This window comes from Diabrotica virgifera, chromosome 10 (genome assembly GCF_917563875.1).
Source record: "Diabrotica virgifera virgifera chromosome 10, PGI_DIABVI_V3a".
Taxonomy (NCBI): Eukaryota; Metazoa; Arthropoda; class Insecta; order Coleoptera; family Chrysomelidae; genus Diabrotica; species Diabrotica virgifera.
Genome location: NC_065452.1, coordinates 135,982,497 through 136,007,794, shown reverse-complemented (window position 1 = coordinate 136,007,794; position 25,298 = coordinate 135,982,497). Strand labels below are relative to the sequence as shown.

The 25,298-nt window shown below is 30.7% G+C and overlaps 2 protein-coding genes across 2 annotated transcripts in view; one reads left to right on the top strand and one right to left on the bottom strand.

The window, feature by feature from the left end:
- The window catches only part of LOC114335086 (congested-like trachea protein), a 60,013-nt gene that overhangs the window by 10,873 nt on the left and 23,842 nt on the right, over nt 1–25,298 (bottom strand). The window lies entirely within an intron of this gene.
- Nucleotides 10,923–25,298, top strand: part of LOC126893332 (toll-like receptor 13) — a 36,518-nt gene continuing 22,142 nt past the window's right edge. Inside the window, exon 1 of the mRNA XM_050663386.1 lies at nt 10,923–11,005. Within this exon, the coding sequence (XP_050519343.1) occupies nt 10,955–11,005 (51 nt within the window). The 5' untranslated portion in view covers nt 10,923–10,954. The remainder of the gene's footprint in view (nt 11,006–25,298) is intronic.

The following is a 25,298-nucleotide window of genomic DNA, read 5'->3' as shown; positions in this document are numbered from 1 at the left end:
TTCTTAATAAAAAGTTCTGGATGGTATAAAACTTAAAATACAACCATCTTATATCAAATTTGATCAATTTTATACGAGGTATGTCAAAAAAATTAATTTAGATCAAAAGTAAAGTACCTTTATAGTTCAGAATATTTCAATTAGAAGGATGTAATTACATACTGAAACATAGTTTTTAATTCTAAATAACTTTTCATTATAACAATTTTCGATATTGTGAAAAATAAACGTATTTTACTCTTGAGCGAAATTCATATTTTTTGACATACCTCGTATAAAATTGATAAAATTTGACAAAAGATGGTTGTATTTTAGATTTTCGACCATGCAGAACTTTTTATTAAGAATCACTTTTTTTCGTAAAATTAATAATAAAAGAGGTATTTGAATTAAAATAACTGAAAATAATGTTAGTTATCCATAATTTTTCAAAAAAAAAAAATTTTTTCAATTAGAAGGATGTAATTGTATACTAGAATACAGTTTTTAATTCCAATCAACTTTTCATAATAGCAATTTTCAATATTATGAAAAATAAAGCTACTTTACTCTTGAGTGAAATTCAAACTTTTTGACATACCTCGTATAATATTCAAAAAATTTGATATTTGATGGTTAAATCTCAGGTTTTGGATCATGCAGAGCTTTTTATAAAGAATAAATTTTTTTCGTAAAATTAATAATAAAAAAGTTTGCCATATGGATACAACTTACAGGGACATACTGTATATTTATTACAATATCAATTATGATATAAATAACATTACTTGATAGTTGTGCACTTAAAACAGGGTAAAAAAGTTAATTTTTTTGGAAAAAGTTATCCAAAAAGTTTATAAGGAAAGATTTACGATACTTTTGCATAATTATTTATTACTAATCAATGCATTTTTTATTCGCTTTTTTTAAACCAAGTTGAAAATATAGATCATGCTCTTTCATTTGACACCTGTGGAATGGTTCTAACTTCATGTTTTTCTGACTTATGTTATTGCAAAAAAAATGCTCTCTGGGATAAACAATTTGAATAAAATTTAAACAATTATATGAATCGCTTTGAAATTTTTATCACATATTAACCACCAAAGAACCCTCATTTGACAAAAATTTCAAACCTGTACACTAATTTTTACAACAGTTATTGCGAAAATATTTTTTTTTGCAATTCCGACCTTTTTTCGCAATTATATTAACAATAAATGAGTATATCAAACTTTGTAATATGTCATTTTAAAGCTTTTTCCACAATATCAAAGATATTTGTACTAAAAAAATCGTAAGTTTCACTGTTTTCCATTGATTTGAAAAAAAGGGAAAAATGCCATTTTTTGACAGTTAATTGTTTATAAATAAAAATGGCCGCCAGATCCTACGCAGGAAATAGTTACAATTTGTTCCTATAGGTATTACTTGTCGAAAAAATGCTTCAGTACCCTGGCTGCTTATTGTATGTACATTGGTACTTATCAGTGAAATTAAGAATGTTGAGTAATACAAGTACTTTGGAGTTACAGTTACTAGAGAGGGCTCTAGTACTAGTGTGACTGAAATTAAGAAACGAAACAAAGTTCAGAATCTACAAAGCCATCGTGGAAAGCATCGCAACTTAGTAAGATGTGGTTTGGCAAATTACAGAATGTTTTAAAAAGAAGCTACTGTCACGTGTTCACGACAAAATAAAAAATGACGAGATACGGAAAAGAATAGGTATTGAAACAACAATAATTGACACCATTGAGGCTGAGTTTAAGATGATAAGGACATGTAAGGCGTATGAATGGAGACAGGTGACCAAAGAAAATGACAGAGTGGAGACCAGTGCAAAAAAGGAGAAGAAGAGGACGCCCGAGAAAGACATGGCAGGCCATGTGCCTGTCACACGTTCATATGTAGAAATAATTAAATGTTTCTGGGATGTTAAAAATGGCACGGCTATCTCTAAACTATACACACATGTCCAAAAGTTTGGAATACTTACAAATAATCTATCTACGCCTATGCTGGTTTCAAAACTGATATTGATATTCATTCTAGAGTGTTTTTAAATGAAAATGATAAAAAAATTGAATGGTTTTTGTGTCATTTTGGTTACATTCAACTGATTAGCGTACTTATTACTTACACATACTTACACATTATTTCAGTCTTTGTTTAAATTTTATTTGAGCCGTTTAAAAATGCCTAGAAACGTGATATCTCATTTTGACAGATCTTAAGTAATTGCTTTGTTGCAATAGAGAGTTATTCAAAGTGATATCGCCAATATTGTTGATGTTACTCAAAATGATGTATCAAAAATTTAAAAAAATCCAAGATCCAAATGACGTGAAGGATCGCCCCCCAAGTGGCAGAAGTCGATGTATAACAGCAGTACAAGACCGGTAGATAACACTGATAGCTCGAAGAAATCGTCTGGAATCTACAATTGGAATTTTCAGAGAAATTGCTAGGCTTTAACGACTGAATATTTCACCGCAAAACAATAACACGCGGTATTTAACAATAAGACTAAATGCGGTAAATTTCTTTCGTAGAAGATCCTTACGTGTTCCCAAACTAACCTACCAACACAGAATGGTAAGGTTGCAATGGGCTAGAGAAATGGTGCATCATGGTCCTAACTGGAATAACGTGATGTTCTATCTCTGATGAATTAAAAATTGGCTTGGTTTCTCATTCGCAAGGAACACTGGTTTGGAGGGCCCCAGGACGACAATCCCGACTAAAAACAGCCCAACCACGTGCCCCATTTGAAGGTGGCGGTATTATGGTTTGGGGTGGTATTATGAGTAGTATACGGACGCCACTGCTGATTCTGGAGAGAAGAGTCACTGGTGCTGTGTACATCGAGAAAGTGTTAAATTTTGTCGTGCGTCTATTCCGAAGGGCAGTAGGTGATGAATTGATGTTTATGCATTACAACGCACCTCATTGTCAAACAGCAGCAGTACAAAATTTTCTGGAAGAAGAAGGAATATCCACATTACAGTTGCCCTCAAATTCCCCGACATAAACATTATTGAACATGCTTGGGACATTCTCAAAACACGCATTACGAAGAGAAACAATCTTCCTATTATATTTCGGGAACTAAAAGATGCCCCTCGTTAAGAATGGGAGAGCATTCCGCAAGCCCAGCTCGACCAGTTAATCGGCAGCATGTCAAATCGCGTACAGGCATGCATACAGGCCAATGGAGGTAATACTGATTATTAGTTTTATTAAAAATTAATTTTATCTACACTAATTTATTTTTAAATCTAAATGGTACATTGTAAGCTTTTGACTCCAAGAGATTAAATAATTTTTTGCATATAGTTTATCTGTTTTTGATATTTATTTAATATTGATGAGAATTGAAGCAAAGTGATAATTTTATCATCATCTTTTCTGTGTTACAGTGATGTTCAGATGATATATTTTGCATGTATTATGTACTTTGAATTTTGTGCAGATGTAATATTCGTCACAAAGCAAATTACTGAGAAATCACTAGAGTATAATAGGCCAGCATTTCTATGCCTGATTGACTTGAAGAAAGCATTTGACAGAGTAAGACTCAAAGATGTAATATATCTTCTGTATTAACAGAGAAGTTCCCCTAGGTATCATAAAAACTATTGAAAACATTTATCAAAACAACAAAATAGAAGTCAGAATAGATGGGCAACTTACAGAACCTATAGATAGACATAGGCAGCGGAATAACACAGGGGGACTCATTGAGCCCTATGCTCTTCAATTTAATCCTGGATGAAATCATCAAAAGCGTCAACGAAGAAAGAGGATGAAGAATGGGAAACAAAGAAGTAAAAATACTCTGTTACGCAGATGACGCAATATTGATAGCCCAAGATGAAGATAGTCTGCAAAGATTAGTCCATAACATAAGAGCAAAATAATTGAATATGACAATTTCATCTCGGAAAACTAAAACAATAGTAATCAGTAAAGAATCAATCAGTTGTAAAATAGAAATTGATGGGATCAGTATTGAACAAGTAATGGAAATAAATTTTATGGGGGTTTTGTTCCCTTAAACCCCCCCAAACTTTTGTGTACGTTCCAATTAATTCATGTTTGTGATACCATTAGTTAAACACAACGTTTTTAAAACTTTTTTGCCTCTTAGTATTTTGTCGATAATCCAGTTTTTATCGAGATGCGGCTTCTTTTTTAATATATTTACATAAAAATTTTATGGGGGTTTTGTTCCTTTAAAGCCACCAAACGTTTGTGTACGTTCCAATTAAACTATTATTGTGGTACCATTAGATAAACACAGTGTTTTTAAAACTTTTTTGCGTCTTAGTCTTTTTTTGACAAGTCACCTTTTATCGAGATATGGCTTCTTTTTCAAAATATACCTAAAAATGCAAATTATAAATAAATTTTCAGATTATTATAGACGGAGAGCTAGAGGCGAGAAATCATCGTCATAAGTAATATGGAGTTTGGCATGTGAAATGTGTCTATTGTATATTGATAACTATGACCCCTTTCAGGCTGACACCTCAGTGGATACAGGAAGTAGCAATAAGGGATGAAAGGGGAAAGTTGGTGCAGTCATTAAATGTTTTCACCTTCTATTTTGTTAAACCTCCATCGAATTTCATGAAAATTGGTGAGTAGTTAGAGCATAACTCAAGAAACAAAACTGATATGGTGCCAATGTGCGCTTTTACCCTGGGGGTGGATGCCACCCCTTCTCGAGGGTGAATACTATTTTATTAAAAATAACCCTATTAATGGATAGAGGGACAAATTTTAAGCAAAATTTGTTACTTCTAATTATTAAAATAAATCAATACTTTTTGAGTTATTAAAGATCAAAGATTTGAATTTTTCGTGAAATAAATGCATGATGTAAAGCGGTTTTTCGTGAATAATTCAAAAACTGCAAGTTTTATCAAAATAGTTATGATTACCAAAATTGAAGATAATAAAAAATAAAAGAGATTTATGATTCGAAAAACTTTTGAGAATTAATAAAAAGTGAGTTATAGGTGATGGAATATATATTTTTTTCGGCTAGTACCCAAATCTAAGTATTCAAGCTCAAATAACGGGAAAACGGTGCATTTTATAAAATATATTTACTGAACACTTGTACAAGTACTCAAAAATACCTATCAAGTGAGCTCCAGATGAAGTTTATAACATCAAAGCTAAGCAAGTGATGATGAAAATAAGAGAACCCTTTCGAGTTTTTCGAAAAAGTGAAAATTAAAACATACGCTATTTATATATTTATTTTGAAATTTGTTAACAGAATAATTTTTAAAGGAATTTCGGGAATGAAGTTAGGATTGTAATTTATTATCAAGTTCGTTTTATTACAATTTAAATATAACAAGTTAAAAATGCGAGCATTACTATAACGAAAACTTTGTTTTTTATGTATTTAAATTCCTAATATGGAAAATTGCTATTATGAAAAGTTGTTTATAATTAAAAATTATGTTTAATGTGCAATTATATCCTACTATTTAAATATTATGAGCTATAAAGGCACTTTACTGAGCGAATTTCTTGAGCGAAATTAATATTTTTTACACAGGGACTAAAATCGATACAATTTTATATAATCTTATGTTTATGATTGCATCTTGGATTTTAGACCGTGCAGATCTATTTATGAAGAATAATTTTTGTTCGTAAAATTAATAACAAAAGAGTTATAAATGAAAATGATGATTGGTAGGTATCTCTAATTTGAGAAAAAAATTAAATATTTTCTTTTTATTAGAAGAATGTAGATAATAGTTACATTATTATAATAATTATTAATTATTTAATTATAATAATAACAACTATTGCATATATTAGAACACAGTTTTTAATTCCAACAATTTTTCGTAGGAACAAAACAATAATTTACAACAGTGTGAAAAAAAAGGTACTTTAATCTTGAACGAAATTCATATTTTTTAAAATACCTCCTATAATATAGATAAAATTTGCTATCTGATGATTGAATCGTAGGTTTTAGACGATGCAGAACTTTTTATGAATTATAACTTTATTTCGTGAAATTAAAAATAAAAAAGTGTCCCTTAATATATGTGTCCAACTTAAGTAGACACACTGTATATTATACAATATAATATACATCATACATAAATCATTAGGTAGACAGCACCAAAAATTTGTAACCTGCCATTTAACATTGTAACCAACATAATATTTATTTATTTGATGATATTTCAATTCTTTTACAGTTATATGAAGTAATATCATTTTAAAATAATATGAAATTTTCATTAACATTTTTACGTACAGTGTCTCCATTGTAGAGGTATCTCGCTATCTAAAATTGCTAAAAAATCATAAATTGCTGTCCCGAGATGCAACTTGTCTTTCAGGTCGGTTATCTCGAAGATGGTTTGAGATATCGAAATGCCGTTTTCAGATTTGGATTCAGGAAACAAAACTACATTGACATCGGTACATAAGCTCCAGATATTGCAGGGGTGGCAAGGCAGAAACGAACGAACGGACTTTGCGAATTTATAAACGAAATCAAAATTTTCGTTGAAAATACTATTTATTTTTCACTTTCGCTGTCACATTCACTAAAATCGCTATCATAATTATTTTCATCACTTTCGCTATTATGAATGTCATCATCAGCTTGCTTATCATCCATCTCATCGTCTGTTTCACTCTCAAAAATAATATCTTTAACAATCTCTGGCATTTGAGGCCCTTCAAACCATTTGAATTTATATTGTGTTATCTTTAGCAAGTTCCCAACCATTTTGTTCAATAACCAGATCTGTTGGTAGTCACAGCCAGTTAGAGCGTGGAAACCAGCTAAAGCTTTGCATATTGAATCTGCATTCTAAACTTTTTTTATTTACAGATGTAAAAAGTCTGTAGCTAGCATGCTGGTATCTGCTCGTATTATCAACAGCTTCTGGTAGAATAATATCACAGTATTTTAACTTGCACATTTTTCTAATATTTAATTTTTCTTTTGCAGTTTTCAATGTTTTTTCACTAAATAATTTCACAGCAGTATCTGTATCAATTATACAATTTATTTTAAGCACGCAAGTGTATTCTGTTGCCATGTTGAAAACAGTTATATTTTTGGAGTATACGCTCTGAGCTTCGCTGGTGTCGCTCCTAGCGGCTACTAATTCAACTTTCACCGGTAATTTTTAAATTTATTATTTAATTGTTATCGCTTAATATTTACAACGCAAAAAAGTAATTAAATTGTAATCGATTTTTTTTTTAATTTTGCTAATCATTTTGACGTTTTATTGATGAAATATTAATTTCTTACTTCGGATACTTTCACAATTATCGTGTAGATGGCGCCAAGATTAACAGATTAATTTATAATTACATATTACGGAACATTAAAAAAACTTAAATTCAGGATTTAAAACGTAAGTATATTTAAGGTAAAAATATATACCACAGCTTTGACTAACTAATATTTTTTAAAATTAATGTTTTTAATTTTAAATTAATCACTTTGACATTTTTATGTCAAATTTCCGGTAAAGGTTTACAGACTTGTCACTACTGGCTCTCGCGAATTTGTAAATATCCCCTCTACGTACGAGCTCAGAGCGTATAGGTATAATATATATTCAATACAAACGCCGACTCCGAAATGACAGTAGCAAGTACCTATACAATAGCGTCAATTTAAGAGCACATGCGTGAAGTTACGAATGATAAAAAGAACATATTATTATTAATTAAATGTATGTTACTAAAATATTATTTTTATATTATTTCGATATTATTTAATTGAATTTTTTTTATCGATATAAACTTAGTGGCGGTTCTAGCCAGGGGCAGGGGGGCAGCTTCCCCCCCCCCCTTCAATTTTTACAGTACTTTTGTACTATAATTTTCGTTAAAAAGGCACGTTATCTTGTTTATTCACCGGTTGTGTTCCCTTGCCCCCCACTTTTTTTGGTCTAGAACCGCCGCTGTATAAAGTGAATATGTACAGAAACTGAGGGTGTCCAATAACGGGCACATTTGACATAATATTCAAATACATTTTTGCTATATTTTATATAAATGTCTTAAAACAATTTTAAAAACTTATATAAATAATATAATAATTAAGCTCCAAATTTTTGGAGCCTAAACTTTGAAAAATATTTGTAGCATAATGTTTAATGGTATCAACTTTTCCGGGAGCTCATTTGATACATATTTCTAAGTACTTTGACAAATGTTCAGTAAATATATTTTATAAAATGCACCGTTTTCCCGTTATTTGAGCTTGAATACATAGATTTGGGTACTAGCCGAAAAAAAAAATGTCAATTCCATCACCTATAACTCACTTTTTATTAATTCTCAAAGGTTTTTCGAATTAAAAATCTCTTTTATTTTTTATTATCTTCAATTTTGGTAATCATAACTATTTTGATCAAACTTACAGTTTTTGAATTATTTACGAAAAACCGCTTTACATCATGCATTTATTTCACGAAATATTCAAATCTTTGATCTTTAATAACTCAAAAAGTATTGATTTATTTTAATAATTAGAGGTAACAAATTTTGCTTAAAATTTGTCCCTCTATCGATTAGTGGGGTTATTTTTAATAAAATAGTTTTCACCTCTGACAAGGGGTGGCATCTACCCCCAGGGTAAAAGCGCACGTTGGCACCATATCAGTTTTATTTCTTGAGGTATGCTCTAACTACTCACCAATTTTCATGTAAATCGATGGAGGTTTAACAAAATAGGAGGCGAAAACCTTTAATGACTGCGTTAACTTTTCCCTTTCATCCCTTATTGCTACTCCCTGTATCCACTGAGATGTCAGCCTGAAAGGGGTCATAATTATCAACATACAATAGACACAATTCACATGCCAAACTCCATATTACTTATGACGATGCTTTCTCGCCTCTAGCTCTTAGACCATTAACAGGTCTCTATAATCGTACTTAACCATATACAAATATGTGGTGGATTCGACAAATATTTAAAATATGTCGATAAACACTGGCTTATCGAAAAAGTACTAAGAGGCAAAAAAGTTTTAAAAACATTGTGTTTAACTAATGGTGCCACAATAATAATTTAATTGGAACGTACACAAAAGTTTGGGGGGGTTTAAAGGAACAAAACCCCCATAAAATTTTTATGGGGTGCACAAATTTCACTTTAATTTTTTCATAAGATGTTGCTGCCATAAGAATGCCGCATGTCCATTTTCAATAAAAAATGTCTAAGAATTTTCGATATATGAAAAAAAATCGATTTTCATTTTGTAACTTCAAAGGGCTGTAACTTTTTTATGTGCACTATTATATATAGGTAAGTGAGGTTCAATCAACTTATTTTTGACCCCAGAATCTGTGGTATAATTTATGACCAATCTTTTCGGGACACCCTGTATATTATATAAAACTTCCATATACTGGTTACCACAAGCTTACAAATCCGACGCAACATCCGTAGAACAATTAAAAAAAGCATTTCCCTCTATAGAATTAAGATTTGCTTTCACGACTTTGGAAAGGATAGGATCTCGTTTCCATGTGAAAGACATGATTCCTAGTGATCTCGCATCTAACATTATATACCAATTCAAATGTAGTAGCTGTGCAGCTACGTACGTCGGGAAGACTCGACGTCACTTTAATGTCAGATGTTGCGAACACTTAGGTGTCACTCCTCACTTAGGAAGACGACCAAGAACAGTTCCAAATTCAGCGGTATTCCAACATATGACTGATTCTGACCACCCTATTAGTTGTAAGGACTTCTCAATCATTGGTCATGCAAGTTCTCTAACGGAACTCAGCATCAAGGAGGCATTATCCATATTTCTTTTGAAGCCACCCTTAAACACGCAACAAGACATGGCGTGTTTGAAATTATTGACTTAACCCAATGATTGTCAATGTCATTTTTTACGTTTTCATTAATTATTGTTTGTTCCTTTAAAATTATTTTAAAGCATCCGCTCAAGAAACTTATTATTCTGACGATGATTAAAGTAATAATTGAAACGTCACCATGAATTTTAATTTAGTTATGGGTTTTATCTTTAAGTCTATTATTTTTATTATATAAAAGACCAAATAAATAAATATGTAGTACCTATCTATGTAAATTTCTATGAAGGCTTTAAAAATATGAGATTACTTGGCCGCGTCCGTAATATAGAGATGAACGTAGATACCAGTTCTACATAATATAATTAGTTTGGAGAATTTTAAACTGGCCGTTATTTAGAAACTGGCCGTTATTTAGAAACTGGCCGTTATTTAAAAACTGGCCGTTAGTAGAAGTGGCCGATTTTAACACGTGGCCGTTAACACAGGTTTTACTGTATTATAAATGGCTTAAAAAATCTACTGGTGGCTACTGATTTTTTGAAAGCAAAACTACTGACGACATCAAAACTGACCTGGCAACCCTGTATAGGAAATATGCTAAGCTAAGAGATCGAAAGAGAAGTGAAGACAGAAGAAAATGTAATAACCGCCTACATAATCAGAATGGGTGAGACACGTGTGGTAAAAATAGCAAGCGATAAATCATTAATCGGTAGAAGAAGTATCGGCCGACTGTCAAATCGTTCAAGCGTTCAGCAGGCATTGAACAAGCAGAATTACTTATAAAGAGGAAGAAAAAAATATTGACTCCACAACAACAAAATTAAATAAAAAACATCAAACCGTATTCACCAAAAAGAATTCGTAAAATTATAAATAAATTTACTTCGCATCAGTAAATAACGATTTAACCACCCTGTATATGCATATTTTATTCAATATTTCCCTTTTCATTTACAATTCATATTCAAGGGAAAGAATTGTACCTGATTTTGGGAACATCTTTATATGTGGACAATTTAGAACAGATAACTTTTTCATTTATCAGGAAGCGAGTGGGGGTGAGCATCCTGCTATTATCATAAGTGGTATAGATGAGATTCTCTGCAGTTTCAGAAAAATGTTTAAATATGTGGCTCTGTTGATTGTGATCTTAAGCTACACCGAAAATGTAAGTAATAGCTTATTCCTAAAAACGTTTTTAAAATTTATATATAAGTAAAGTACAGAAATCGAGATATTCACGCATGTCATTGCCTTGCACATTTCCATTTAGCTCAATTAGGGCACAATATTAGCTATAATTTTGATGTTTCTTGGAGATTTTTCCACAAACTTTTGTTATAGGCAATAATTGCTATTTGTTGATGCCTGTTTCTACCTTTTTCAAATATCTTGTAGGAAATAATAAAAAATTCAGATCAGAAGCTGTTATATGTATATAATGAAAAACAAAATAAATGAATTCTGCTATAATTTATTCTTCTTTTGCTCATCTATATCGACAATTTGGGAGATATTGATATACATTTTAAAGTAAATTATTTATCCATCTTACACCATGAGGAAAAACAATAAAAATACACGATACACTACAACGCAATTTCTTTAGTCTTGTAATTCGCTTCATCGTGTTTCGTTTTTTAAACTGCATAGTTCTTCCACAACTATGGATCAATGTTTGCGATCTACTTTCATTTTTTCGTACATTTTGAAAATATATCTGAAATATATCAAATAAACTCTTAAGAACAATCTTGTGGCATTGTTTATTCATTCAATTCTACACCTCAGTTCATTCAATTGAAACTATTTACGTATTTGTGAAAATATATATTAGACCAGGGCCCATCTGTAAAAATATTAGTACATTGGGACGTTGAAAGGTGACTCAAATGTTTTTGCAGAAATTGCTTGAAAATATGTCAAATAATAATATTTGAGTTATCCTCCCTCTCAAAAAGGTCCGGAACATTGTTTAAATAATCAAAATGTCAAAAAATGAAGGAAAAATTCGATTTTTTTCTTCGTTTTTTGATTATAACTTTAAAAGTATTCATTTCTGAGAAAAATTGTACTGACATAAAAGTTGTGTAATTACATTTCCTACAATATAGAATTGGTTAAAAATTTAAAAAATAGTCACCCTTGTTGCAAAATAGCAATAATTGCGAAAAAAACATACAAAAACAAGTATTCGCATTTTACGTTTTTCAACCATTTATGCTACACTTAGGACCTTCATATTTCACCCAGAAATACTTTATGATACAGTAAAACAATACTGCAAATTTAATTAAGATCGATTCGATAAAGTTTGCAAAATAAATTATGCAATGCAGCTTTCGCAAAAAAAATTCATTTTTTCAAAATGTTACAGAAATAAAAATAAAGCAGATGGCAAGTTGAAATTTTTTTTTGCGTATAGAAGTGTACTGTACCTTTCATTTGCAATTTGCGAAACTAAAATAGATTAACTACCACGGCGTCAGGAATTTTTTTAAATAAACATTAATTATTGGTGCTACGCGCAGGACAGCGGATAGTTTGCTCTGACTGGGCATTCCAATGACCTTTGATAATGATTGATACATTTTAATTTTTATTACATTTCGATATAAATAAATAAATTTGTTTATTGCAAAATAAAAACACATACTCTATTTTTTGAAATAACACTTTTTTTAGCAAAAACTTTCTTTGTTCATATATTTTAACTTAGAGAATAAAAGTTTATTATTTTCAAACATATGCAATTGTTTAAACAATATTTCACAAACAATAATAAAATTAGTTTGATTTTTGTGGAATTAAAATATTAAAATACAACAAAATATAGAGTAAGAAAATAATACAATAATTGTATATTAGATAAAGATTGGAAGAAATTTTAGTGGAAATCAACTTGTGTGAATCGAACACCGCTGTCCTGCGCTTAGCACCAAAAATTAATGTTTATTTAAAAAATTTCCTGACGCCGTGGTAATTAATCGATTTTAATTTTGCAAATTGCAAATGAAAGGTACAGTACACTTCTATAAGCAAAAAAAATTCAATTTGCTATCTGCTTTATTTTCACTCGTGCAACATTTAAAAAAAATGAATTTTTTTTGCGAAAGCTGGATTGCAAAATTTGTTTTGCAAAATCTATCAATAGTCCAGGGCGGATCTGTTTTGAGATGGACGTTGAGAGGTGACTCAAATTTTTTTGCAGAAATTGCTTTAAAATAGCTCAAATAATAATATTTGAGTTAGCCTCCCACTCAAAATGGCCCGGAACATTGTTTAAATAGTCAAAATGTCAAAATATGAAGGAAAAATTCGATATTTTTATTGGTTTTTTGATTATAACTTTAAAACTTTTCATTTCTGAGAAAAGTTGTACTGACATAAAAGTTGCGTAATTAAATTTCCTATAATATAAAATTGGTCAACAATTTAAAAGATAGTCACCCTTGTTGCAAAATAGCAATAATTGCGAAAAAAACCATACAAAAACAAGTATTCGCATTTTACGTTTTTCAATCATTTGTGCTACACTTAGGACCTTTATATTTTACCCAGATAAACTTCATGATATAGTAAAACAACACTGTATATTTCATTAAGATCGGTTTAATAGATTTTGCAATCCAGCTTTCTCAAAAAAAATTCATTTTTTTTTAATGTTCCAGGACTAAAAATAAAGCACATAGCAAGTTGAATTTTTTTTCTTATAGAAGTGTACTGTAACTTTCATTTGCAATTTGCAAAATTAAAATCGATTAATTATCACGGCGTCAGGAAATGTTTTAAATAAACATTAATTTTTGGTGCTACGCGCAGGACAGCGATATTCGATTCACACAAGTTGATTTCCACCAAAATTTCTTCCAATCTTTATGTAATATATTATTTTCTTACTCTATATTTTGTTGTATTTTAATATTTTAATTCCACAAAAATCAAACTAATTTTATTATTGTTTGTGAAATATTGTTTAAACAATTGAAAATGTTTAAAAATAATAAACTTTTATTCTTTAAGTTAAAATATAAGAACAAAGAAAGTTTTTGCTAAAAAAAGTGTTATTTCAAAGGATAGAGTATGTGTTTTTATTTTGCAATAAACAAATTTATTTATTTATATCGAAATGTAATAAAAATTAAAATGTATCAATCATTATCAAAGGTCATTGGAATGCCCAATCAGAGCAAACTATCCGCTGTCCTGCGCGTAGCACCAATAATTAATGTTTATTTAAAAAAATTCCTGACGCCGTGGTAGTTAATCGATTTTAATTTTGCAAATTGAAAATGAAAGGTACGGTACACTTCTATACGCAAAAAAAATTTGAACTTTCTATCTGCTTTATTTTCAGTTCTGTAACATTTTGAAAAAATGAATTTTTTTGCGAAAGCTGGATTTCAAAATTTATTTGGCAAAATCTATTGAACCGATCTTAATGAAATTTACAGTATTGTTTAACTCTATTATACAGTTTTTTTGGTTGAAATATGAAGGTCCTAAGTGTGGCATAAACGGTTGAAAAACGTAAAATGCGAATACTTGTTTTTGTATGGTTTTTTCGTAATTATTGCTATTTTGCAACAAGGGTGACTATTTTTTAAATTTCTAGCCAATTCTATATTGTAAGAAATTTAATTACGCAACTTTTATGTTAGTACAACTTTTCTTGGAAATGAATACTTTTAAAGTTATAATCAAGAAACGAAGAAAAAAATCGGATTTTTCCTTCATTTTTTGACATTTTGATTATTTAAACAATGTTCCGGACTTCTTTGAGAGGGAGGATAATTCAAATATTATTATTTGAGTTATTTTCAAGCAATTTCTGCAAAAAAATTTGAGTCACCTCTCAACGTCCAAATGTACTAATATTTTTACAGATACGCCCTGGTCTACAAACCGATCTTAATGAAATTAACAGTGTTGTTTTCCTATATCATAAAGTTTTTCTGGGTAAAATATGAAGGTCCTAAGTGTAGCATAAATGGTTGAAAAACGTAAAATGCGAATACTTGTTTTTGTATGTATTTGTATTTTCGCAATTATTGCTATTTTGCAACAAGGGTGACTGTTTTTTTTTAATTCTTAGCCAATTCTATGTTGTGAGAAATTTAATTATGCAACTTTTATGTCAGTACAACTTTTCTCAGAAATGAATAGTTTTAAAGTTATAATCAAAAAACCATTAAAAAAATCGAATTTTTCCTTCATATTTTGACATTTTGATTATTTAAACAATGTTCCGGACCATTTTGAGTGGGAGGATAACTCAAATATTATTATTTTAGTTATTTTCAAGCAATTTCTGCAAAAAAATTTGAGTCACCTCTCAACGTCCATCTCAAAACAGATGCGCCCTGGACTATATGTTGTACACTGTTTTCCTTGTTTAATTTTTACTTTTTTTTTCTAGTTTGTAATAATTTTGTAGTACTAGGGCTAGTAGGTTTACTATTATTCGTAACACTTTTGCATTCATCATTTTATATCCAATACATTATACATCTTTACACAAACTTCTAATAGCTCAAATTATTTTGACTTTCAAGGTTATGAAATATAATATGTACTAAAACAGTTCATTTCGATATAGTCTAGTCGCAACATAGGGGGTCCCGTGGACACTTTTAGGTCGCCGCGATTTGATGGTGGTATTATAGGTTTTTTGGGTCGCTGAATCCAATGGAAGTGGTTTGGAAGCCCAAATATGGTGCGTTTAATTATTATTAACAAATTATGGTAAAATTAAGTGTTTTTCAGGAATTATTGGAAGCCCTGTAAATACATTGCTAGTGTTAAGGTCTTCTCTGTTGTATTTTTGGTCGCTGAATCGAATGCGACTAGTCGCGATTGCTCAAAATAAGTTCTTATTTTGTTAATAACAAAATAATTGTTTATTCGCCGAAAAGCTCGAAAGGCGTTATCTACAGCAAGTTTGTAGTCTTTTTCATAGTATTTTTATATGCAAAATCGATTGTCACTAGTCGTGATAGCTTAAACCACGTTCCGACTTTTTTATTAATAAATTAGTGCAAAAATAATGATTTATAGTACGTTTACTCACGGTATTTGCTCTAACTTTAAAAAACCACCTGGAATAACACGTCAAATAAAACAAGTGATATTGTGCCGATGTGTGCTTTTACCCTGGGGGTGAGTTTCACCCCGTTTCGGGGGTGAAAAAAGAAACCTTTACAATAAGTCCGGAATTGGATAAACTGATTAATTCTAAGCAACTTTTGTTCTATACAATTTTTCCACCAAGTCAATACTTTTCGAGTTATTTGCGAGTGAATATGTTCATTCTTCAACAAAAAAACAAAAATAACTCGAAAAGTATTGACTTAGTGAAAAAACTGTATAGAACAAAAGTTGCTTAGAATCAACCAGTTTATCCACTTCCGGTCTTATTTTAAAGGTTTCTTTTTTCACCTACGAAAAGGGGTGAAACTCACCCCCAGTGTACAAGCAGACATCGGCACAATATCACTTGTTTTGTTTGACACGTTAGCTACGTGTATGCCAAATTTCATGTCAATCCAAGTGGTTTTTTAAAATCTAGAGCAAAAATCGTAAGTGAACGTACTATAAACCGTTATTTTTGCAATAATTTATTGATAACAAAGTCGGAACGTGGTTTAAGCTATCACGACTAGTGGCAATCGATTTAGCGTATAAAAATACTATGAAAAAGACTACAAACTTGCTGTAGATAGCGCATTTCGAGCTTTTCGGCGAACAAACAATTATTTTGTTATTAACAAAATAAGAACATATTTTGAGTAATCGCAACTAGTAGCATTCGATTCAGCGACCAAAAATACACCAGAAAAGACCTTAACACTATTAATTTATTTATTCTAATAATTACTGAAAACACCTAATTTTACCATAATTTGTTAATAACAATTAAACGCACCACATTTGAGCTTCCAGACCACTTCCATTGGATTCAGCGACCCAAAAAACCTATAATACCACCATCAAATCGCGGCGACCTAAAAGTGCCCACGCCCACGGAACCCCCTATCCCCTATGTTGCGACTAGACTAATATAGGAAACGAAATGTTCAACTTTTGACAAAATTCTTGAGCTTTTTTGCTTGATATGGCGAGTTTTTAGTGCAACTTTGGTCAATAAGTCCACTATGGTACTTCTTCAGGTGCCATCTCCGCGACGGATGCCGGCAATCATCATAGCTATTCGGATGTTAGAGACGGCTGCTCTGCAAAGTTCATTTGATCTACAGCCGTATCATTCATCCATGATATTCTACGTCTTCCTATGATTCTTTTTCCTTGGATCGTTCCCTGTATAATGAGTTGAGCAAATTGTATGTCCCTCCACATGTAATATGCCCGAGATATCTCAATTTTTTTTCTTGATTGTATTTAAGACTTCTATTTGTTTATTCATCTTATTCAGAACCTCTTTGTAACGTGTTCTGTCCATGATATTTTCAGAATTCTTCTACACATCCACAACTCGAATGATTCCAGTTTTCTCACTGACGCCGCATTCAAGGTCCAAGCTTTCATTCCATAAAACAAAGTCGAGAAAACGTAGCACTTAGCCAATCTAACTCTTAGTAGGCCAGGGTAATAAGACAAAAATATGGGGTATCGTGACACTTCAACAGCCAGGGTACTGAAGCGTTTTTTTGACAGGTCATACCTATAAGAACAAATTGTAACTATTTCCTGCGTAGGATCTGGCGGCCGTTTTCATTTATAAACAATTTAGTGTCAAAAAACGGCCTTTTTTCTTTTTTTTTCAAATTAATGGAAAACAGTAAGTATGGTTTTCTTAGTACAACCATCTTCGAGAGAACGGAAAAAGCTTTAAAATGGCGTATTACAAAGTTTAATACACTCATTTATTGTTAATATAATTGCGAAAAAAGGTCGAAATTTCAAAAAAATTAATTTCGCAATAACTATTGTAAAAATAAATATAGAGCTTTGAAATTGTTGGCAAATGAGGGTTCTTTGGTGCTTAATACGTGACAAAAATTTCAAAGCGATTCATTTAATTGTTTAAATTTTATTCAAATTGTTTATCCCAGAGAGCTTTTTTTGCAATAACAAAGTCAGAAAATAATAATGTTAGAACCATTCTACAGGTCTCAAATGAAAGAGCATGAACTAAACTTTCAAATTGGTTTAAAAAAGTGGATTAAAAAGCATTTATTAGTAATAAATAATTGCGCAAAAGTATCGTCAATTTTTTTTTTGAATCCTTTAAACTTTTTGAATAACTTTTTTCGAAAAAATCTATTTTTTACCGTTTTTTAGGTGCATAACTACCAAATAATGTTATTTATATGATAGTTGATGAAAAATTGTAATAAATATATATAATTTATTATACAGGGTGTCCAGAAACTCTACCGACAAACGAAGACAGGAGATTCCTCAGATAATTTTAAGATAATTTAATCCAATTCACCTAGTCCAAAAATGCTTCCTGAGGGAGCTAGAGCTCTTTGAAGATGGCGTCATGTAATTAGTTTTTCTTAAATACCTCCAGAACGCTTCTATTTAGAAAAACGAAAATTGGTTTGCATATTTACTTTCCAGAAATGAATCGATTCCATCCATCGTGAATTTCTAGTATCAGTCATAAGCGTCCGTTTTGGGTAGGGCAACGGTTATTTTATCGCATAACTTTTTTGTCTTTAACTTTTAAGCATTTTTGACACTTGAATATTAAATTGTGAGGTATTCTAGTACTAAAAGGTACTTTTGCTTTAAGTCGGTAGGATACACCGTTTTCTAGAAAAATTTATTTGAAAGTTTTTCGTTTTTGGAATTTGAAAAAAAAAATGAAAAAAAAATCAAAAAAGAAACGATGTATTTTACTAACTTAAAGCAAGAGTAACTTTTAGTACTCGAATACCTCATAATTTAATAATCTAGCGTCAAAAATGTTTAAAAATTAAAGACAAAAAAGTTATGCTATAAAATAACTGTTTACCTACCCAAAACGAACGCCTATGACCGGTACTAGAAATTCGCAATTAATAAAATCGACTCATCTTTGGAATATAAATAAATGTACCAGTTTTCGTTTTTCTAAATAAGTTTTTTTTAATTTTTTTTTTTTGAGATTCAAACGAAAAATTTTCAAATCGATTTTTCTAGAAAACGGTGTATCCTATCGACTTAAAGCAAGAGTACCTTTTAGTACTAGAATACCTCACAATTTAATAATTCAGAGTCAAAAATGCTTAAAAGTTAAAGACAAAAAAGTTATACGATAAAATAACCGTTACCCTACCCAAAACGGACGCCTGTGATTGGTACTAAAAATTCGCAATGGATGGAATAGATTATCTCTGGAAGATAAATATACGTACCAATTTTTGTTTTTCTAAACAGAAGCGTTCTGGAGGTATTTAAGAAAAACTCATTACAAGACGCCATCTTCAAAGAGCTAAATCTCCCTTAGGAAACATTTTCCGACTAAGTGAATTGGGTTAAATTGTCTTAAAATTATCTGAAGAATCTTCTGTCTTTGTTGTTCGGTAGAGTTTCTGAACACCCTGTATAAAAAATAAAAAGTTTATAAGGAAAAATTTAACATACTTTTGCATAATTATTTATTACTAATAAATGCATTTTTTATGCACTTTTTTAAACCAATTTGAAAGTTTAGCTCATGCTCTTTCATTTGACATAATATGTAGAATGGTTTTAACATTTTTTTTTCTGACTTATGTTATTGCAAAAAAAGCTCTCTAGAATAAACAATTTGAATAAAATTTAAACAATTAAATGAATCGCTTTGAAATTTTTGTCACATATTAAGCACCAAAGAATCCTCATTTGACAAAAATTTCAAAGCTCTATACTTATTTTTACAATAGTTATTGCGAAATTAATTTTTTTGAAATTTCGACCTTGTTTAGCAATTATATTAACAATAAATGAGTGTACTAAACTAAGTACCTAATACGTCATTTTAAAGCTTTTTCTATTATCTCGAAGATGTTTGTACTAAGAAAACCATAAGTCATACTGTTTTCCATTAATTTGCAAAAAAAGGAAAAATATCGTTTTTTGACACTAAATTACAGTTAAATTTTTTATTCGTAACACTTTTGCATTCATCATTTTATATCCAATACATTATACATCTTTACACAAACTTCTAATAGCTCAAATTATTTTGACTTTCAAGGTTATGAAATATAATATGTACTAAAACAGTTCATTTCGATATAGTCTAGTCGCAACATAGGGGGTCCCGTGGACACTTTTAGGTCGCCGCGATTTGATGGTGGTATTATAGGTTTTTTGGGTCGCTGAATCCAATGGAAGTGGTTTGGAAGCCCAAATATGGTGCGTTTAATTATTATTAACAAATTATGGTAAAATTAAGTGTTTTTCAGGAATTATTGGAAGCCCTGTAAATACATTGCTAGTGTTAAGGTCTTCTCTGTTGTATTTTTGGTCGCTGAATCGAATGCGACTAGTCGCGATTGCTCAAAATAAGTTCTTATTTTGTTAATAACAAAATAATTGTTTATTCGCCGAAAAGCTCGAAAGGCGTTATCTACAGCAAGTTTGTAGTCTTTTTCATAGTATTTTTATATGCAAAATCGATTGTCACTAGTCGTGATAGCTTAAACCACGTTCCGACTTTTTTATTAATAAATTAGTGCAAAAATAATGATTTATAGTACGTTTACTCACGGTATTTGCTCTAACTTTAAAAAACCACCTGGAATAACACGTCAAATAAAACAAGTGATATTGTGCCGATGTGTGCTTTTACCCTGGGGGTGAGTTTCACCCCGTTTCGGGGGTGAAAAAAGAAACCTTTACAATAAGTCCGGAATTGGATAAACTGATTAATTCTAAGCAACTTTTGTTCTATACAATTTTTCCACCAAGTCAATACTTTTCGAGTTATTTGCGAGTGAATATGTTCATTCTTCAACAAAAAAACAAAAATAACTCGAAAAGTATTGACTTAGTGAAAAAACTGTATAGAACAAAAGTTGCTTAGAATCAACCAGTTTATCCACTTCCGGTCTTATTTTAAAGGTTTCTTTTTTCACCTACGAAAAGGGGTGAAACTCACCCCCAGTGTACAAGCAGACATCGGCACAATATCACTTGTTTTGTTTGACACGTTAGCTACGTGTATGCCAAATTTCATGTCAATCCAAGTGGTTTTTTAAAATCTAGAGCAAAAATCGTAAGTGAACGTACTATAAACCGTTATTTTTGCAATAATTTATTGATAACAAAGTCGGAACGTGGTTTAAGCTATCACGACTAGTGGCAATCGATTTAGCGTATAAAAATACTATGAAAAAGACTACAAACTTGCTGTAGATAGCGCATTTCGAGCTTTTCGGCGAACAAACAATTATTTTGTTATTAACAAAATAAGAACATATTTTGAGTAATCGCAACTAGTAGCATTCGATTCAGCGACCAAAAATACACCAGAAAAGACCTTAACACTATTAATTTATTTATTCTAATAATTACTGAAAACACCTAATTTTACCATAATTTGTTAATAACAATTAAACGCACCACATTTGAGCTTCCAGACCACTTCCATTGGATTCAGCGACCCAAAAAACCTATAATACCACCATCAAATCGCGGCGACCTAAAAGTGCCCACGCCCACGGAACCCCCTATCCCCTATGTTGCGACTAGACTAATATAGGAAACGAAATGTTCAACTTTTGACAAAATTCTTGAGCTTTTTTGCTTGATATGGCGAGTTTTTAGTGCAACTTTGGTCAATAAGTCCACTATGGTACTTCTTCAGGTGCCATCTCCGCGACGGATGCCGGCAATCATCATAGCTATTCGGATGTTAGAGACGGCTGCTCTGCAAAGTTCATTTGATCTACAGCCGTATCATTCATCCATGATATTCTACGTCTTCCTATGATTCTTTTTCCTTGGATCGTTCCCTGTATAATGAGTTGAGCAAATTGTATGTCCCTCCACATGTAATATGCCCGAGATATCTCAATTTTTTTTCTTGATTGTATTTAAGACTTCTATTTGTTTATTCATCTTATTCAGAACCTCTTTGTAACGTGTTCTGTCCATGATATTTTCAGAATTCTTCTACACATCCACAACTCGAATGATTCCAGTTTTCTCACTGACGCCGCATTCAAGGTCCAAGCTTTCATTCCATAAAACAAAGTCGAGAAAACGTAGCACTTAGCCAATCTAACTCTTAGTAGGCCAGGGTAATAAGACAAAAATATGGGGTATCGTGACACTTCAACAGCCAGGGTACTGAAGCGTTTTTTTGACAGGTCATACCTATAAGAACAAATTGTAACTATTTCCTGCGTAGGATCTGGCGGCCGTTTTCATTTATAAACAATTTAGTGTCAAAAAACGGCCTTTTTTCTTTTTTTTTCAAATTAATGGAAAACAGTAAGTATGGTTTTCTTAGTACAACCATCTTCGAGAGAACGGAAAAAGCTTTAAAATGGCGTATTACAAAGTTTAATACACTCATTTATTGTTAATATAATTGCGAAAAAAGGTCGAAATTTCAAAAAAATTAATTTCGCAATAACTATTGTAAAAATAAATATAGAGCTTTGAAATTGTTGGCAAATGAGGGTTCTTTGGTGCTTAATACGTGACAAAAATTTCAAAGCGATTCATTTAATTGTTTAAATTTTATTCAAATTGTTTATCCCAGAGAGCTTTTTTTGCAATAACAAAGTCAGAAAATAATAATGTTAGAACCATTCTACAGGTCTCAAATGAAAGAGCATGAACTAAACTTTCAAATTGGTTTAAAAAAGTGGATTAAAAAGCATTTATTAGTAATAAATAATTGCGCAAAAGTATCGTCAATTTTTTTTTTGAATCCTTTAAACTTTTTGAATAACTTTTTTCGAAAAAATCTATTTTTTACCGTTTTTTAGGTGCATAACTACCAAATAATGTTATTTATATGATAGTTGATGAAAAATTGTAATAAATATATATAATTTATTATACAGGGTGTCCAGAAACTCTACCGACAAACGAAGACAGGAGATTCCTCAGATAATTTTAAGATAATTTAATCCAATTCACCTAGTCCAAAAATGCTTCCTGAGGGAGCTAGAGCTCTTTGAAGATGGCGTCATGTAATTAGTTTTTCTTAAATACCTCCAGAACGCTTCTATTTAGAAAAACGAAAATTGGTTTGCATATTTACTTTCCAGAAATGAATCGATTCCATCCATCGTGAATTTCTAGTATCGGTCATAAGCGTCCGTTTTGGGTAGGGCAACGGTTATTTTATCGCATAACTTTTTTGTCTTTAACTTTTAAGCATTTTTGACACTTGAATATTAAATTGTGAGGTATTCTAGTACTAAAAGGTACTTTTGCTTTAAGTCGGTAGGATACACCGTTTTCTAGAAAAATTTATTTGAAAGTTTTTCGTTTTTGGAATTTGAAAAAAAAAATGAAAAAAAAATCAAAAAAGAAACGATGTATTTTACTAACTTAAAGCAAGAGTAACTTTTAGTACTCGAATACCTCATAATTTAATAATCTAGCGTCAAAAATGTTTAAAAATTAAAGACAAAAAAGTTATGCTATAAAATAACTGTTTACCTACCCAAAACGAACGCCTATGACCGGTACTAGAAATTCGCAATTAATAAAATCGACTCATCTTTGGAATATAAATAAATGTACCAGTTTTCGTTTTTCTAAATAAGTTTTTTTTAATTTTTTTTTTTTGAGATTCAAACGAAAAATTTTCAAATCGATTTTTCTAGAAAACGGTGTATCCTATCGACTTAAAGCAAGAGTACCTTTTAGTACTAGAATACCTCACAATTTAATAATTCAGAGTCAAAAATGCTTAAAAGTTAAAGACAAAAAAGTTATACGATAAAATAACCGTTACCCTACCCAAAACGGACGCCTGTGATTGGTACTAAAAATTCGCAATGGATGGAATAGATTATCTCTGGAAGATAAATATACGTACCAATTTTTGTTTTTCTAAACAGAAGCGTTCTGGAGGTATTTAAGAAAAACTCATTACAAGACGCCATCTTCAAAGAGCTAAATCTCCCTTAGGAAACATTTTCCGACTAAGTGAATTGGGTTAAATTGTCTTAAAATTATCTGAAGAATCTTCTGTCTTTGTTGTTCGGTAGAGTTTCTGAACACCCTGTATAAAAAATAAAAAGTTTATAAGGAAAAATTTAACATACTTTTGCATAATTATTTATTACTAATAAATGCATTTTTTATGCACTTTTTTAAACCAATTTGAAAGTTTAGCTCATGCTCTTTCATTTGACATAATATGTAGAATGGTTTTAACATTTTTTTTTCTGACTTATGTTATTGCAAAAAAAGCTCTCTAGAATAAACAATTTGAATAAAATTTAAACAATTAAATGAATCGCTTTGAAATTTTTGTCACATATTAAGCACCAAAGAATCCTCATTTGACAAAAATTTCAAAGCTCTATACTTATTTTTACAATAGTTATTGCGAAATTAATTTTTTTGAAATTTCGACCTTGTTTAGCAATTATATTAACAATAAATGAGTGTACTAAACTAAGTACCTAATACGTCATTTTAAAGCTTTTTCTATTATCTCGAAGATGTTTGTACTAAGAAAACCATAAGTCATACTGTTTTCCATTAATTTGCAAAAAAAGGAAAAATATCGTTTTTTGACACTAAATTACAGTTAAATTTTTTAAATTTTTGACACATTAAATAGTTACAATTTGTTCTTACAGGTATTACCTGTCGAAATAACGCTTCAGTACCCTCGCTGTTGAAGTGTCATGGAAAAAACCTTATTACCCTGGACTCCCGGTTAAAATTTCGTGTGCACAGCACTCTTCTCATTTTGTTAAAAGTTAAAACTCTAGCTTTTTCAATTCTAATTTTAATTTCCTGCAAGTAATCATTTGTGGAGCTCATTATTGTTCCAAGATATGCATTCATTGGTTCCGTTTATGAGGAGATTCTCGTTATTTCTTTGAATATTAGATATTTTTATAAATTATAGTACAGAATATCCAAAGGAGTTATTTAGAAAAAATGTAGGCAACGCTATTTTCCATGCTTGGATAATATGCAGAATTGTACAGGGTGATTAATAACTACGTAGTAAAGCAAACATATAATTTTTTAAATATAGATACTCTTATAATCTGCTCGTCAAAAGTTAGGAATATAGAAAATTATGCTCAATTTTCATAGTTGATTTTTTCGAGAACAGATTAACGGATTCCGCTAATTTTTTTTATTATTTTAGATTTTTCTTTAGTATTTACACAGTTATGCAAAAGTTTACTCAAACTTTTTTTTGTACTTATACCGGGTGGAAGAAAAGAAATGTTTTTCTTATGTTATGTTTGTGACACCCTGTAGGGAGGACGAGGTACAAAAATGTTAGTATACATCGAAATCATATGGTAGTT